General features: G+C 44.9%; 1 protein-coding gene across 2 annotated transcripts in view; it reads right to left on the reverse strand.

Moving 5' to 3' along the window:
* DNAH2 (dynein axonemal heavy chain 2) overlaps window positions 1-19,033 on the reverse strand; it is a 3,497,426-nt gene that overhangs the window by 1,844,591 nt on the left and 1,633,802 nt on the right. For both annotated transcript variants that reach the window (XM_078670326.1, XM_078670327.1), the window contains one exon: window positions 714-850. In XM_078670326.1, the coding sequence (XP_078526452.1) occupies window positions 714-850 (137 nt within the window). The remainder of the gene's footprint in view (window positions 1-713; window positions 851-19,033) is intronic.

Raw genomic sequence — 19,033 nt, forward strand, 5'->3', positions numbered from 1 at the left:
AGAGTTGAACCTGGTTCCCCAGTTCCCCTGTCAGTAGCTTTTGCTGTTATGCTCCATCCTCGCTTCACTTCAAAGCTCCTCAACTGTTTCTCTGTATCACTTCCACATTTGTTCAGCAAGACCCCCTTAACACCGAACAAGCAGTGGCAAAGTCAATAGATCTCGGCAATGCCTGGACAATTGGCCTGGTCATTGGGAAAGTCTTTAGGCAGGGGTGTCGAGCAGCACATTTGCTCTCCAGAATGGCTGAAAGTCACTGAAAGAAAGGCTATGATGCAGCCATCACAGGCCACGTCTTATCGCTTTTTTTGTTAAGAGTTGCAGGACAGTAAACTCAACATGGGGGTGTGAAGAGGCTCGGCGTTGGCTCAACATCCTGTGATTGTGGGCTTTCAGTAACGTTCAGCTATTTTGAACAGCAGATGTGCTGCTAGACAACATGGTAAAAAGACATTCACATTGACAAGACTAATAGCTTGGGCATTGCAGAGACTTATTGGCTTTGCCAATGCGTGCCTTGTAAGTTGACTGAGACATAACTTAAAAGTGCAAAGACATTGAACCTGCTCTCAAGAGGTCATCAGAACAGAAAGTAATCTTAAACCCACACAATGAATTTCACCTCAGTCATACAGATCAATTACTCTTCTGAAGACATGAATTCAGAATATTTCCATTCTAAAGAAAGAAAAAGTGTGCACACAAACTCTTACCTGCTCCGGCATAGCTATACGCTCTCCATTAATGAGAGTCAGCACTTTGTTGTCATCCATGACAGAATTCATACTTTCAATCCACAAAGTGTCCACTGGGCCGTCAAAAATGATCCATTTCTCATCTGGCTTCTCATCTAGAGGTCAGAACAAGGAGAAACTACTATCAGTGCTTTGCAAACTGCTCTGTAACCTCACAATAGTGGGAAAAGGGAGATTTAAGGTAGGAATGACATACACACATTGTGCAAACAACAATTTGAAGGAAAGGTTATGTACCTTTGACAACATTGCCTCCGATGTTAATTTTGTTCACTCTCTGCATATTCATAGACATTGGATCTGATCCATGAGACCCCACTGAAGCCAAGGCCAGACCATTGGCGTGGAACCTAATGAGCCTCTTCTGACCCCTCAGGGCCCAAAGGTGCACCTGAGGGCTCATTCCGCTCAAACACTTGGTGCATGGCTTCATAAAACCTTTATTTGAGAGGGCTCACCCTGTTCCCCAGAAACAGGGCACTTTGTAGAGTCGGACCTGGCAACGGCTCTGCACAACCATGCCTGTAACGTCGATTTTCCCCACAATTTTTATTTTGGTGCTTTTTCCCCGAGTGTCCAGAAGAAGACTTGGGGCTCCTGAAGAAGTCCAAAGACCTTCCTTTCCTGAATTGGGATCAAGACCACCTAGGCATTGTGCTAGTTGGAGTCGACTGCCAGGCCGCAAGAAGCTTCAGTGACTACTCCCTCAAAGCCTTTGGCGCCATGGCCCAGCAGTCCAAGCAGGACTTTGTGTAGTGGTCATGCTCAAGTACACAAGGTGCGGGTCGGGAACCGATATGGCATGGTGACAGGTGCCACACAGCTTGATATCTACCTTTCTAGAGGACATTCTCTTGACACACAAGAATAAATCCTCAACAAAATGTCGAAAAAGAGTCTGCCAAAAAGAGACAGAGGGATAGCTCTTCTCCATTTCAGCCCTGATTGGAACGAAAAGAAAAGAACTGATGTCCGCATGCCTGGGTGGCACCTATATAGTTGACTGCGATGTCACATCCAACGTTGATGATGCTGCGTGGAACTAAACAGAGCCATCTGATGGCAGGCAGGGGTACCGCTCACACAAACATTTCTGGATCCAGTCTCACGCCTATGGAGTTGACTTCAGTAGTCAAATCCATAAGTGGACAATAATATCAGTAAATCACCCCCCACTGGAGGAGATGTATTGAGGCACTACAACTCCCAGCAAACAACAACAATTATTCACCTGTTTGCAGAATGCTAATTGGGATAAATGAGTGTGGTGCGCAACTGTGAACTGACTGCTTTCCCTATGATTAAGAGGCAGGGTGCCTCGAAACGCGTCAAGGACATTGAATCTTAACTCTGGATGATACAAGCTGGTCTTGGTAAATAAAAGCTCATGTTGAACTTTATCTCCGTGGAGTGGCGTCCTCAAGCTTTGGACACTCTGGATATATATATAGATATAGATAAATATATATATATATATATATATATATATATACTAGCAGCCCGCCCCGGGGCAGAAGGGGGCTGGGGGCAGCATTTTTGGCTTTTGTGCAGTCCCGGCCGGGCCCCCGCCCGACCCGACATTGCCTAGACCACCTCCCGCCTCCCGTCCCCCGCCCGCCTGCCTCCCGCCTCTGCCTTACCTGAGCTGCGCTCCGGACTTCACTGCCACTCCCGGGCCCCCGCCCGCCCCGACATTGCCCAGACCGTCTCCCGCCTCGCCTTACCTGATGCGCCGCTCCTCCCCGAGCTCCGGACTTCTCCGCCACTCCTCGCTGCTTGTCACCGCTCCTCAACGCCTGTCGTCATCACGCACAACTAGGTCGCGGTCAGCGCTACGTCGCGGCCGGCGCTAGTTTTAGGGGACTACTTTGTTTGTAAATTTAAATTTTTTAATTTACGTTTTATTTTTATTTTATGTCGCCTATGTCCATCTACACACCCTGAGGATTCCAACAATGTATTGGGTGTGTGGATTGGCGCTGTGGCTCCCGAGTTTACCTTGCCAAAAGGTTTCTGTTCTCTCTTTATACTAGTAGTATAGATATATATATATAAAACCAAAATCCAGCTTCCACAGACACATCCATGGACGAAAGCATGGACACAAGGTAGTAAAGATGAGGCAAATATTTATTTCTCAGGTCCACCCTCAACCCCTGAGATAAGAGAGACGCGTTTCGGCTTGCAAGAAGCCTTTGTCAATCTAATTTGACGCCATTAGTTTCACAGCATATGTAGCCCTTCCCATTTGAAGCAATGATAAACATAAACCAAATAATAAACTGCACGCTTTTGCTGTGTCCACTCTAAGCAGTAAGTACATGCTCTCCTTTAGATGAAACTGAGCAATAGTACAATTAAACACATAGTGTACTAAATCAATTGCACAGTGCAAAACAGTAAGGTTTGCAAAGTTTACCATTACCGTGTGAATAAATGCATAACTGAATGTGAAACAATGCCATCCACCAAATGGGAATAACGTGAGCATTTAAAAATATGCCGCCAATGTCTCATCACATGTACTTGATTGTCAAATAAAAAAAATATATATATATAGATCAGCGATAGTGAAACGCGTAGGTTGTCTCCTTAAACCTTTGGATATGTTTGGAATAAAACATTTGGGGAACTAAAAAACATGCGAGTGCGTTATTCAAAAGGAATACGCAAGGATTCAAGGTGGAAAAAAAAAAAATATATATATATATATATATATATATATATATATATTTCCTCCACTCCGGTTCCATTTGTCGTGATGCAGCGCTCGAAACGGGTGCGGCGCCCTGCAGCTGAACCACGCTGCTCACAATCCCCACACCATTCCTCCAGCTGGAATAACAAATTGGGTCGCACTCCACAGGTCCTTTTTGCAATTTTTCTTTTATTTTTCACATTCTCTAAGAATTTGACAAGGGCAGCTGTTAAGATCTACGCGTTTCGGTATTCCAAATACCTTGCTCACGATCAACCGACCACTTGGCTCCCCCTTCTTGTTATACTTAATTACATTCCACATCACTTCCTGTTTGGGGTTTGCCAGCGCCTCTATGCTTTCTGGGAGATGTAGTTTTTATGTTACATATACAATCCTTTACATTTCTTTTACTCATTATTATGCTTATTACCATTATTTCACATCCATTCAAACATATGTGTGCTGGTAAATTACACAATTTCTTCCAAATTGGTTCCCTCTAGTGGGATTACTTTACTGTATGTTGTTAACATCGTTGAATCAATTATTTACAACATTATACCTGCCCTCCAGTGGGCAAACTATATCTCTGCTTATTTGAATCATGGGTGACCCCTAATACCTACCAGCAGACACTCTAATCTTTTCAAATATAGAGTAAAATTTGTTTCTGTTGTAATACTAATGAAGAGTATGTTAGGCAATAAAGCATAATCCTTAACACATCTGTTTCTGAGTGCGAAGTCATTATAAGTGTATATACAACTCTTCCGACTGATTTAGCCCATGTGGGCTCAGGGTTCTTAGGTTCAGGATGTGGCGTGACTCCTTCTGTCTTAAAATTTTTTCTCTGTCCCCCCCTCGTTCTTTTTTGGGGACACTTTCAATTCCAAAGAATTTCAGTTGGTGCCAATCACTTTGGTGGTATTGTTCCATGTGCTTGGCTACCACGTTTGCTCTGTCTTGGTGAATGGTAGCTCGAACGTGCTCCAGTATTCGTTTTTTTAACTCACACACCGTGCTGCCCACATATCTTAGAGGGCACGGACATTCTATTACGTATACTACGTGTGTTGTTTTGCAGGTAATGAGTTCTCTGATCTCCCATGTTTTTTTGTTTGCCATTTGAACTTGCTTTGTGGGCTTTGCTATTTGGCACGCCTTGCATGCATAACACTTGACAAATCCTGTTGATTTCAACCATATGTCCTTTTTTGTCTTTGCAGATTTCCTAAAATGGCTGTGAATTAAATGATCTTTCAGGTTCTTTGCCCTTCTGTACGTAATTGTTGGATGGTGCCCCACTATACTTTTGACTGTTTCATCCAGTTGTAAAATTTTCCAATTACGTTTCATAATGTTTGCAATTTCCTTACTTTCATTTGAAAAATCCATTATCATTCGTATTGGTTCTGATTCACTTTTGGGATCCTTCTGTTTATTTTGCTAGACAGTCTTCCCTTGCTTTTTCGTTCGTTTTCTCCCAGCTTTTTTTGATTACGCCAGCATTGTATCCTCGCCGTTTGAACCTGTCTGTGGTGGCCGCACTATGTTTAAGCCATTCATCATTTTGACTGCAGATTCGGCGGATTCTCAAGAACTCCCCGTAGGGGATGCTTGTGATCAGGTACTGCTGGTGGAAGCTCGTTGCTTCTAGAGTGGCATTGGTGGCAGTACATTTGCGATGTAGAGTAGTGTGTATTTGATTTTCTCTTATATAGATTTCTGTATCTAGAAATATAATTCGATCATGACTTATTTCACAACTAAACTTTAGATTGGGTATGCTGTTGTTCATGATTTCAAAGTATTCCAGAAATTCTTCTTTACTTCCATCCCAAATGATTAATAAGTCATCGATATACCTTATCCAACTGATTACTTTGTTTAGCGATTCTTCATTACTGTTGTTCCACGCCACTTCTTTCTCCCACCACCCCATCGCTAGACAGGCGTAGCTAGGACTGCTGTTCCACTATTTTGACAATATACCTCGTCCCCGAACAAGAACACATTTTTTGTCAGACATATAGTGATCATTTCCAATAACATTTGGTTATGGTTTCCAAATTCTATTTTTCTTTCATTCAAGAAAGAATTGCATGCTTTGAGGCCCATGTCATTCCCTATATTGGTGTACAGGGATATGACATCCATCGATACCAATTGATATGACTCTTGCCAGGGAGTATTTTCTAGTTTCCTCAACAGATCGCTTGTGTCCTGTATGTAGGAATCTAGGCATGTCACAAACGGATTAAAGTGATCAATATAATTGGCAATCGGTTCTAGGAGAGAACCCTTTGCCGACAGGATTGGGCGTCCTGGGGGCATCTTTTGGTTCTTGTGCAGTTTCGGGAGGAAGTATATGGTAGCTGTAACTGGATGTGCTACCGTGAGATATTTCCTCTTCTCCTCATCAATCAGGCCTTTCTTAGTCCATTCTGACAGTTTCGCATCTACCATATCTTTTATCTCATTTGTTGGATTTCTTTTTAATTTGTCATAATATTTGGTGTTCCTTAGTTGGCGATGTGCTTCTGTGATGTATGCCGTTTTTTTCCAATATCACGATGCTCCCACCTTTGTCGGCCATTTTGATTTCTATTTGATCATTGACCCAATTTGTTTTTCCAGCTGGAGGAATGGTGTGGGTACATATATATATATATATATATATATATATATGTGGAAAATGCTACTTACCAGTATGCTTCTGTTCTTGGCATATAGGGCTGCAGAGTTGTACACTTAGAAATTGGATCGCCACCTGGTGTTGGGCTCGGATGATTGCAGGTTGTTGTCTTCTTGGAAGAAGTCTTTGTAGTCACGAGATAGGTGACTCCTCCCTTGGACAATACTGCGCATGGGCATCGGCTCCATCCTTAGATTGTTTTTCGCCATGATGGGAAATGATGGAGTTAGTGTAAGTAAAGAAAAAAGGATGTCCAAGCGTGTGGATCTAAGTAAGAAGAAAAACTGGAACGGTGAGGCGGGAGGGCGTGTACAACTCTGCAGCTCTACATGCCAAGAACAGATGTATACTGGTAAGTAGCATTTTCCGTACGAGGCATATGAGCTGCAGATTGTACACTTAGCATTGATTGTGCAGCAGTGTCTCCCCTAGCGGTGGTCACTTGTATCCGTTGCAGTGGTTTGAAAAAGAGTTTTAAGGACAGCCTGGAGTACTGCAGCTGCTGCTTGGCTTGCACATCAACACAATAGTGTTTAGTGAAGGTGTGTGGTGTAGACTATGTTGCTGCTTTACATATGTCCTCTAAGGGTATATTTCCTAAGAAAGCCATAGAGGCTCCTAGTTTGCGAGTGGCGTGCGCTCTAGGAGGGACTGTTAATGTACGTTTAGCCTTTAGGTAGCATATTTGTATATACTTTACAATCCACCTTGCGATCCCACCTTTAGAGATGGGGTTACCTTTGTGTGGAGGAGAGAAAGATACAAACAGTTGTTTTGTTTTCCTAAAGGATTTAGTTCTATCTATATAGTATAGAAGAGCTCTTTTAACATCTAGAGTGTGTAAAGCCTTTTCCACTACAGAGTCTGGGTTTTGGAAGAACACAGGTAACTCTCCGGATTGATTTAGGTGAAAGGGAGTAATGACCTTTGGAAGATATTTTGGATTAGATCTAAGAACCACTTTGTTAGGATGTATTTGAAAAAATGGTTCTTGTATAGTGAAAGCTTGTATCTCACTTAATCTTCTAAGAGAGGTAATAGCAACAAGGAAAGCTGTTTTCCATGTTAGGAATTGCAGTTCACATTTATGCAGAGGCTCGAAAGGGGGTCCCATGAGTCTTGTAAGGACAATGTTCAGGTTCCACACAGGAGAAGGTGGCAACCTGGGTGGGATTATTCTTTTTAATCCTTTCATGAATGCTTTGATTGCAGGTACTCTGAAGAGAGACAGATGTTGTCTGTTTTGTAAATACGCTGCAATTGCTGCAAGGTGCAGGCGTATGGAAGAATATGCCAAATTAGACCTTTGTAGATGTAAAAGGTAACAAATGATATTTTGGATGGAGGCATCCAGGGGATCAATTTGATTATTTTTGCAATATATTGCGAATCTTTTCCATTTTGCGGCATTACACGCTCTGGTAGTAGGTTTTCTAGCTTCTTTAATGATGTTCATACAGTCTGGTGGTAGGTTTAGATAAACATACTCTAAGACTTCAGGAGCCAGATCACTAAATTCAGTTGGTTTGGGTCTGGGTGTCTGATTTCTCCATGGTTCTTTGTTAACAGGGAGGGTGTGAGCTGTAACTTTTGATGTGGAACCAGAGAGAGGTCTTGCAGTGTGATGAACCACGGTTGGCGTGCCCATGTGGGAGCTACCAGGATCAGTTTGAGAGACTACTAATAGAATCAGTGGGAGAGGTGGAAAAGCGTATGCAAATCTGCCTGACCAATTCATCCATATTGCATTGCCCTTGGACAACGAGTGTGGAAACCTGGCGGCGAAGGTTGGGCATTTTGCATTTTCGTGGGTGGCAAACAGATCTATTTGTGGATGACCCCACCTGTGGAAGAATGGCTGAAGAACTTGTGGATGTAGTTCCCATTCGTGAATGTGTTGTGACTGTCGACTTAACAGATCTGCTATCTGATTGTGAACTCCAGGAAGGTGTTCTGCCAACAGATGTATATTTTGACGAATGGCCCACCTCCAAATGTTCTGTGCGAGCTGGGACTGTTTCAGAGAGTGTGTACCCCCCTGTTTTTGTATATAGTACATGGCTGTCATATTGTCCGTCCGGATTAAGACAGCTTTGTTTTGTACTTGTAGTTGAAAAGTCTTGAGTGCTAAGAATATGGCAAGCAGCTCTAGATGGTTGATATGGAACAGTTTTTGTTGATTGTTTCATTGACCTTGAGTTGTATGATGTAAGAGATGGGCTCCCCATCCTGTGAGAGATGCGTCTGTTGTGAGCACTACTTGTGGAACCGGTTTGAGGAACAGCCGTCCTTTTGTCAAGTTTTTGGTGTTCCACCACTGCAGAGAGCGATGCGTGCGGCTGTCCACCAACACCAGATCTGTTAGTTGACCTTGAGCCTGGTTCCACTGCTGTGCTAGGCACTCTTGTAACGGGCGCATTTGCAAGCTTGCGTGTGGCACTATGAAGATGCAAGATGTCATTATGCCTATTAGTCTCATGAACACTCTGGCTTGCAGAGATTGTTGTTGTTGGAAGACTGTGACTAAGGCTTGATTGCTCTGTATCCTTGCTGGACTGGGATGTAGATGTGTCTAATGTAGCCCCTAGATACTGGTGTACATGGGAAGGCTGCAGGTGCGACTTGGTGTAGTTGATTGTGAATCCCAAGTTGTGCAACGTTTGAATTGTTTGATGTGTGTGTTGGACACATTGATTGAATGACTTGGCTTTTATGAGCCAATCGTCTAGGTAAGGGAAGACATGTATCTGCTGCCTTCTGAAATGTGCTGCTACTGCTGCTAAGCACTTCGTGAACACACGTGGTGCTGTTGTTACCCCAAATGGAAGGACTTTGAACTGATAGTGTTGTCCTTGTATTACAAACCGTAGGTACTTTCTGTGGGCAGGGTATATAGAAATGTGAAAACAGGCGTCCTTCAGGTGTAGTGCTGAAAGGAAATCGCCTTGTTGCAGTAGTGGGAGCACTTTTTGCAGAGTGATCATATGAAAATGATCTGATTGTATGTACTGATTGAGGGGCCTGAGGTCGAGAATTGGTCTTAGTGTCCTGTCCTTTTTGGGAATTAGAAAATACAGAGAGTAAACCCCTGTTCCCTGTTCTTCTTGTGGTAAATAAATAATTAATTACCGGTACTATTTTTCAGGATACTCATACAAATAGATAGCTCAATAAATAAGAGTCAAGATACGAGGTAGCTAGAGTATACAGGCTTTAATTAAGCATAAAGGACTGGAACAGGACAGCCTGTACGGGGATGGGATGGCAGCTGCCTGGGGCAGGGACAAAGGAAAATGGCTAGCTTTTAATAACAGTGCACAAGTATATATAGTTAAAACATTTACATGGCATTCAATACAATAGGCGTAGCAGTAGGCGGAGTTTGTAGCAGTCGCGAAAGATAAGGCATAAAGTGGGTGTAACAAGAGGTGTGTACAAGGCGGATACATAGACATGTGATGCAAACGTAACAGAATATGTCATAAAAGGGGCGGAAACATGGAGGGGGCTACCTAAGCAGCTGGGACCTCTAACCTAGTGGTGCGCGCAAACTGGCAATGACGTGTTACCAGGAGGACTGGGGGCTATGACTTCTGTGCTAGAAGAGGAGACGAAAGTCTGGAGTGTCAGAGCGACTTGTACCTAAAGCCTATCTGGTATCTCGTGTTTAAAGAACATGTTGATAGAAACTAAAAGTTATCAGGGCAAAGGCTAACAGACACTAAGACTGGTGCATACATAATTCTACATGTAGTGTGTGTGCGAGGAATATTCTATGAATATTAATACAGTATTTCTCTTACATGGAGACATAAAGGCTAGACCATGACGGAAACTATTGATGCGATTCAGTAGCTTAGGAATGCAGAGAAGGAGGGCTGGACTGATAACTAGAATCATAACATACTCTTGGCAGACTGAGAGGCAGAGCCAGGCCGAGCCGGGCACTGCGAGGCATGAAGTAAGCTAAGGGTCAGGGATACAGGTGGGGGCTGTATCGCTCCTCGGAGAGGGTTCAGGAAACAGGAGCTGAATCTGAGTCCGGGCCCTTTTGAGGCCTAGAAACGGGGACTTTTCAGTGAATTAACGTGCACACTGTGAAACGTGGCAACGTAGCTTTACATAGGCCTGATATTCGTTGTATTCACGAAGACTGGAAACTGGCATACTAGAGATGGACACAACTGTAATTGCGTCTTTAATCGATCAGAAAGGGAATACATGCATATCGATCATGCACATATGACATAACAGGGGGAACACGTAGGCACATATAACATGGCAAAATTTACTTTTCCACATTCTAAAGGAACTAATTGAATGGCATCCTTTTGTAAAAGTGACAGAACCTCTTGTTGGAGCAGAGTCAGGTGGTCTGTAGACATTGGACGCTGCCTGGGAGGTATGTGTGGAGGGGTTGCTGTAAGTTCTAGGCAGTAGCCATGTTGGATAATCTGTCTTACCCACTTGTCTGTTGTAATGGAGTTCCAGACAGGCAGGAACTGTGTTAATCTGCCCCCTACAGGAGTGGAATGCTGTTGGAGGAGCAGAGGGAAGTCACTGTGGCGGAAGAGGATCGATTGCTGTTGTTACCGCAACTTCTTCCTTTGTTACTATTGCCTCTGTATCCTCCTCTAAAATATCCCTTGTTAGAGGATGCTTGTGTGTGAGATTTGAAAGATGTTGTAGTGTCTGCTCCAGTTTGTTTGGAGCCTCCTCTATAGAAGGAGCGACGAAAGGAACCTCTAACTGGTGTGGACTGTAAAGCCCCCATAGACTTGGCGGTGTCAGTGTCTTTCTTCATTTTTTCGAGTGTGATGTCCACTTCTGGGCCAAATAAATTGGTTCTGATTAAATGGTTGGTTTAAGATGGTAGTTTGCACTTCCTGTTAAAACCCGGAAATGCGTAGCGACGCATGTCTCCTAAGTATGACACTGGTATTCACAGCTCTAGATGCGGTGTCTGCCGCATCTAGTGCACATTTTATTGAGGCATTTGAAATTAACTTGCCTTCCTGTATGAGGTCAGTTGCCTGAGCCTTATATTGATCTGGTAGGTGCTCAAGTAGTTTTTCTAATTGATCATAATGAGCCCTATCGTAACGAGAGAGGAGGGCTTGTGTATTAGCTTTACGCCATATGTTAGTGGCTTGTGCAGCTATTCTTTTACCTGACGCATCAATTACTTTGGATTCTTTGTCAGGTGGGGGTGATTTGCCTGAAGTTTGAGAATTTGCCCTTTTCCTAGCATTGGATACAACTAAAGAATCTAATGGTAGGTGTCCTTTAATGTAGACTTGGTCTGTGGGTGCAGGCTTAAATTTTTTCTCAATTCTGGGGTTCAAAATTCTAGTGCGTACAGGGTCTTTAAATACCTCTGGAGCATGTTTGATGACCCCCTTAATCGTGGGAAGAATTTGAACAGACCGTTGAGACTGTTCAAAGGTATCTAAGAGAGAATCCTCCTCAGCTTCATCAGAGTGCATAGTGACTTTATGGTAAGCAGCGGCTCTGTTTAATAAATGACCAAAACTAATGTTATCCCCTGGAGGGGAAGGTTTTGAAGGGTATAACTGTGGGTCAGGAATATCAGGCGCAGTTTGTGGGTTTGGCAAGTCCCATATACCGTCATATGGGAAAGGTTCATCTGTATCATCCCCTCCACCCAGACTATATTGATCATCATAATGTTGAGGTGAATGTGATGATAAAGGTGGAGAACGTGCAGGAGAGATTTGAGGTGATATGTGAAGAGAATCAGGAGAAGAAGGAGGAGGAGGTATAGGAAAGGAAAAGTGCATAGGGGATGTTGCACAGTCCTTTTTCTTGGCAGGAACCACAGGTGTGGGCGGTGCATCTGCTGGTCTCTTTTTGTTAGGTGTAGCTTCTACATGGCCTGTTTTGGGGTCGATGTAGATCTTCTTTTGTCGAGGATCTGGCAAGAAAAGTTCCTCTTCATGTGCAACATTGGGCGTCGATTTTTTCGGTTCCAGCCGAAGTTGTTTTGTGTATTTAGCCTTGGGAGGTACTATAACGTCCTTTGGCGTAGTTTTCGGTGCAGAAGGTGCTGTTTTCGGCTTGATAGGCAGTTTCGAGGGCTCGGGCACATCGGTATGAGGCCTTGTGGGCTTCGGCACTGAAGAAGGTGTTTTCGGTGTGGAAGCTGGTGTCGTCGGCTTCGAGGCGTTGGACGATGGCTTCACATTTTTATTTTTAGAAGTAGACGGCTTTGGTACTTCTTTCGGTTTCGGTGCCGATACTTCTTTAGGCTTCGGTGCCGAGAGGTCTTTCTGCCTCGGTGCCGAGCCATCCTTTGGTTTCGGTGCCGAGCTATCTTTAGGTTTCGGTGGTGGTGAAGAGGTGGAATCGGCACGTGCGGCTTGCTCGGTGCCAAGGCACTAGAAGGCTTAGTTGTTTTATTCGGAGCCGGGTTCGAAGGTGGGGCTTTCGAAGCGGGTGTTCGGTCTCGACTGGGCCCTGTGGGCGGAGTGCTGACCTTTGCCTTCGGTTTGGGAACTGTATGTGGTACAGGGGCAGTAGTACTCACACGCTGACCCGATGGAATGGAGTCATCTGAGTCGTCTGCCTCTGATACGATCTGGAGATCAGATGAATCTTCTTCGGGAACGAGCGGAATCCCTTCATCAAAGATATCTTCTGGTTCCAGAGCTGATCTCCTCATTTCGTGTCGACTGGCCCTCCGATCCCGGATGGTTTTCTTCGATCGGAAGGATGCACAAGCTGTGCAGGTCAATTCGTCGTGTTCTGGCGATAGACAGAGGTTGCAGACCTCGTGGTGATCGCTATGTGGAAACGTTGCTCGACATACCGGGCATCGTTTGAACGGAGTTCTGTCCATGAGGTGTAGGCCGCACGGCGTCGATAGGCCCAACGGCCCGCGTCGATGACCAGAAACGAGCTGATGGCGTCGAAACTATTGTAGTCGATGTCGAAGGTAGTTGTTCGAAGTTTGAGGAAGTTTTGCACTTCGAGGTGCTTGAAAAGTGTTTTTCTAGCCGGAGCGGAGAAACTTTCATCCAAACCCAGTGGCGGAAAAAAACAATCTAAGGATGGAGCCGATGCCCATGCGCAGTATTGTCCAAGGGAGGAGTCACCTATCTCGTGACTACAAAGACTTCTTCCAAGAAGACAACAACCTGCAATCATCCGAGCCCAACACCAGGCGGCGATCTAACGCTAAGTGTACAATCTGCAGCTCATATGCCTCGAACATATACATATATATATTCCATTTAAAGATGCCCACGCTAATGAAGACGCCACACTCAACATCAGTTTTCACCTTTTAATTTCCAGCTGGCAGCAGCATAACATGGCATGGGATTCAAAGCGGCTTTTCGCCATGTCGCCTTAGAGGATTGTGGATGGTGTAGTTCCTTGTCTTTCCTTAGTGGATGTGCTGTTCCTATTCCTCCAACAATAATCTCCCATCGGGTCACTTGCTCCTCCTGTGCTGGTATGCTGCTTAGCTCACGCCTCACTGGAAACGTATGTTGCTCCTTATTGTGTCCGAGTTTGCACCAGACACAAGGACCCTCTCACGAGCGGGCCACACTATATTCCATTTGAAGATGCCCACGCAAATGAGGACGCCACACTCAACATCAGTTTTCACCTTTTAATTTCCAGCTGGCAGCAGCATTACATGGCACAGGATTCAAAGCGATCTTTCGCCATGTCGCCTTAAGCGTTTCTGGGATCCATTTCCCCTTGATCACAGGCTAGGCATACTGGGGCAGGAACATTCAAGCTTTGTCTTCCAGGTGTTTTGAGTTCTAAATACCGCCCTCCTGGGCATGTCTCAGTAGAGGATTGTGGATGGTGTAGTTCCTTGTGTTTCCTTAGTAGATGTGCTGTTCCTATTCCTCCAACAATATTCTCCCATCGGGTCGCTTGTTCCTCCTGTGTCGGTATGTTGCTTAACTCACGCCTCACTGGAAAGGTATGTTGCTCCTTATTGTGTCCGAGTTCGCACCAGACACAAGGACCCGCTCACGAGCGGTGGGGTGTCTTCATGGTCATGGCTGGCCACACTATAGTCCATTTGAAAATGCCCAGGCAAATGAAGACGACACACTCAACATCAGTTTTCTCCTTTTAATTTCCAGCTGGCAGCAGCATTACATGGCACGTAATTCAAAGCGGTCTTTCGCCATGTCGCCTTACGCGTTTCTGGGATCCATTTCTCCTTGTTCACAGGCTAGGCATACTGGGGCAGGAACATTCGCGCTTTGTCTTCCAGGTGTCTTGAGTTCTAAATACCTCCCTTCTGGGCGTCTCTCAGTAGAGGATTGTGGATGGTGTAGTTTCTTGTCATTCCATAGTGGATGTGCTGTTCCTATTCCTCCAACAATAATCTCCCATCGGGTCGCTTGTTCCTCCTGTGCCGGTATGCTGCTTTTAATTTAATTTAATTTCCAGCTGGCCGCAGCATTACATTACATGTTGGGTGCGGCGTCTTCAATTTCGTGGGAAACTTCTAATAGAATATATTGTGGCCTGCTCTGGCCACGAAGACACACCACCGCTCGCAGAGCGGATCGGTACATCCGGGACACTTCAGACACACACAAGGAGCAACATACCTTTCCGGTGGGACGCAAGTCAAGCAGCAAACAGGCCCAGGAGAAATCAGCGACCCAACGGTAAAAGTATTGATGGAGATTAAGGAACAGTGCATCCACTATGGATTAACATTGAACTATGGTATCCTTCTTCTTTATTCTCTTTATTTCGGCTGACTTAGCCATAAAAGATACAAACATCATCATAAAAACAAGAATCTACACAAATAGCAAGATGATAACAATTCCCATTAAACAGTAGCACATTCGAGATTATTCATTTTACAATTCATCATTAAAAATCTGATATAATAGTTGTAAAAATTTGATACAGTAAAGCATGTACGAAAGCTTGAAAATTAATCATTGGTTATAAAATTCCTGTGCTTGATCCAAAATGCTGCCAAAAATTTAGCTACAGCAAACACTATATTAGCGGATAAGTCAAATTTCTGTACAGCGGCACAAGCCAATACCTTCTTGCTTTTTTGTAAGTTGGACAGAAAAACATAATATGCAGGTCATTCTCCAAGTCATAGTTACAGCCCGGACAACATTTTACAGTGGAGGTACTCCATATGCTAGTAAAAGCTCTAATTGGCAAAGTTCCATACCTCCACTGTAGATACAGCTTTCTGGTTAAAATAGGAATAATGTCATCCAGCACTAACTCAAATGCGTAAAAATCTTTTTCTTTTGAAAAGGAATCAGTTAGGGTTCCACTTTGCACACTCTGTATTGAGGACCTTAATTTACTATCATAATAGAGTTTAGCTAGGTGCTTTCGTGACACCCTAGTACAGGCTGTCTCCGGATCAGTCCACAATTGCAAAATCCCCAACTTTCCCTACTCATTTTTTAGGTCTCGGACTGAAGTCTGGCTTGCCAGCCTGAAGTCGGAGATTTAATGATCTTCAGTAGGGCAGTTTAACCAGCCTCTCTCCTCTGCCTTTCCTCCATTGGCTGGCTTCCTAAACGGAGGCCAGCCATTGGAGGAGAGCGGCGTCCCTCGAAAGAAGCTCCGTCTCTTTCGGATTCGGGGGCGTGTTCGTGCTGTTCTTTCCACTTTTTAGCCACGCCCCTCTAAGCACGCCCCCGATTCCGAAAATTTCAGAAGCTTGTGGCCGCCATTTTTTTTCCCGCAGTGAAGGTGGGCGACAATTTATTCTGAGGTCTGGTGCGTGTTTTGATGAAGTATTTGCAATTTGAGTGGTATTTTATATGCTTCAGGGCGGCTTGACACTCAGCTGGGGAAGTAAATGTAAGCAAATTAAAGTGTTGCTGCAACATTTATACTATTTCTGCCGTTCTTATCGCGCCGCTCTGCCTCTCGAGAAGGCAGGCTTCTTCGTAGGGGGCGCAGGTCTCCTAGCTTTTCATGCATCACCGAGGCATTGTTAGTTGAATTTAAAAAGGGGAAAAAATAAGAAAGATAATGTTCTCTGTGCCTTTGCATAACTTGACTCTAAGTCTCAGGGAGAGAGCGCCGCGCTCCGAGCCATCCATCAGCTGATTATTGATTTATGGACGAGGCTCCGGCGGGAGGCGGAAGCAGGGGATGAACTCCGTGTTCCGTCCCCGGGTGCGTGTCTGAGCAGGGTTGCGAAAACAAGGGGGGAGGGGCGCAAACGGTAGGTGCCTCGTCACCCGTCCCCTGCAGTAAGTGAGACCATACAATTTGAACGACCATGAGGTCAAAGGATAAGATAATGCTGTGTCTTGTAAATCCATAGATACCTTGGGCCCAAGGTCGCTGCAAAAAAACAACAAACGGAAATGGTGTGTCATCCCATAACGCTGACAAAACGGTTCCAGCAAATATCGCATTCTCACGAGGCTCGCAAATTAAGTCTATTAGAGGAGGCACGCTTAAATCATATTACATACAGTTGATAGTCTTCGGCTCGTGGCCCTCTTCAGAGCAAGCGCTGAGACGCTCTTGCCGCTTTATAACTTTGTGGCTATGTGGATGAATGAATTAAATGTTTGTATGGCGCATAACAGCTGCTCTAAAAGGAACGTTCCGGAGTTGGTGAGGGTAAGACCGGTTGAAGAAATAAACAGAGGGGAGACCAGCCAACATTAGGTCTCTAAAGAGTGCGGTTAATCTTGCAACAAAGTTTAAGATTAGTAGATTTTACATGTCAACACACTTAAATAATATTCTTAAAAATACCAGTTATCAGTCAGGAAAGGCTGAGTCAGCAGCCTCTTGCAGAAGTACCCAAGCGTGAGTACAAAGTGCAGGCAGGTCACAGGTTCAAAACATGGCAAGATGGCTCATATTGCATTCCTTCGATGACGCTTGGAAGCACGGCTCACCTGGTGAGTGCCACGAAGCACCGATTATGAAAGATGTTAACGACCTAACAGTAAAACCTTTGGGAAATAAACTATTTTCATATTAGTAGCAGCATTGCATGTTCCGCAGACAGGAGGCCTCTGGGTTCTGTTCTGGGGTGAGCCCACCCCCCCACCCCCGCAAATGACAAAACAGATGTGCCTTGAGAAATATGACGTAGGATGGTCGAGTGAAGAGGCTGCATAACTCAAGAAAGGCTTCACCTGGCGTGAGACACGGCCTCGCCTCCACACAAAAAAATGCAGATATTCTGCTTCTGGGTATATACTAGATATTCAAAGACGCACAGCAATGCCACAGCCAGAAGACCGCAGCAAAGCTCAACCTGGATTCAGTAGGACGGGTTGGCATAGGATACAGCATCTAGATGCAAACACAGCAGCTCTGGTCTTATGTACATTAAGCATTCCTTGTTCGAGGAGCGTTGGCCTCAGATAAATGTGAAGTTGTCTACTGGAGTATGAACATACAGATGATATAAATCGTGTGTATATGCACACGTATTTGTGCCAAAACCATGAGACAGCAGAAGAGCCGATTTAAGGGATATGGTATATAAAGGTTAGAGAGATGTCTGCATATACATACACAGCAGCACCACACCCAGAAGGCAGCAACAAGGCTGGGCTCAGGAACAGCAATACTTGCCCACCTCATTTTTTTCTTGCCTTCTGCCCCGTGATTGCACTCGTTTTTCTTGCCTCTGCTCCCCTGATAATGCCATTTTTCTTGCCTCTGCTCCCCGATTGTGACATTTTTCTTGCCTCTGTCCCCCTGATTGTGCTAGTTTTCTTGCCATCTGCCCCCTGATTACACTCGTTTTTCTTGCCTTCTGCCCCGATTGCACTCGTTTTTCTTACCTCTGCTCCCCTGATTGTGCCATTTTTCTTGCCTCTGCTCCTCTAATTGTGCCATTTTTCTTGCCTCTGCTCCCCTAATTGTGCCATTTTTCTTGCCTCTGCCCCCCTGATTGTGCTCGTTTTTCTTGCATGCTGCCCCCTGATAGCACTAGTTTCTTGTGTACCTCACACTCTGTTCCAGCTTCTGATTCGGTGAAAGCTCGTCTGTTGTCCAGAACCGTGGGACTGACCTGCCCGTCAGATTAAGGAGCAGGTACGTTTTGTTTCTCAGCCTCCAAATGTTGTGCATTTGTCTCTGCCAGGACTGGAGTGCATGTGTATTCCTGTGTGAATGTCTGTGTGTGTGTGTGTGTGTGTGTGTGTGTTCATGCATATATGCTTGTATGAGTGAGTCTGTACTAAAAGGTGTGCGTGCGCAATTTGGAAGAGCCTGTTCGGTGGGTTGGCAAGGTTGGGAGCCAGAGGATGTGTGTGGGTAAGTGTCTCCATTTTTCTTGCCTCTGCCCCCCTGTTTGTGCCGTTTTTCTTGCCTCTGCCACCCTGTTTGTGCCGTTTTTCTTGCCTCTGCCACCCTGTTTGTGCCGTTTTTCTTGCCTCTGCCACCCTGTTTGTGCTCGTTTTCTTGCCTTCTGCCCCCTGATTGCACTAGTTTTTCTTGCCTTCTGCCCCCTGATTGCACTCGTTTTTCTTGCATTCTGCCCCCTGATTGCACTCGTTTTTCTTGTCTTCTGCCCCCTGACTGCACTTGTTTTTCTTGCCTTCTGCCCCCTGATTGCACTCGTTTTTCTTGCCTATGCTCCCCTGATTGTGCCATTTTTCTTGCCTCTGCTCCCCTGATTGTGCCATTTTTCTTGCCTCTGCTCCCCCGATTGTGACATTTTTCTTGCCTCCGCCCCCTTGATTGTGCTCGTTTTCTTGCCTTCTGCCCCCTGATTGCACTCGCTTTTCTTGCCTTCTGCCCCCTGATTGCACTCATTTTTCTTGCCTCTGCTCCCCTGATTGTGCCATTTTTCTTGCCTCTGCTCCCCTAATTGTGCCATTTTTCTTGCCTCTGCTCCCCTAATTGTGCCATTTT

Source organism: Lissotriton helveticus, chromosome 12 (assembly GCF_964261635.1).
Source record: "Lissotriton helveticus chromosome 12, aLisHel1.1, whole genome shotgun sequence".
NCBI lineage: Eukaryota > Metazoa > Chordata > Amphibia > Caudata > Salamandridae > Lissotriton > Lissotriton helveticus.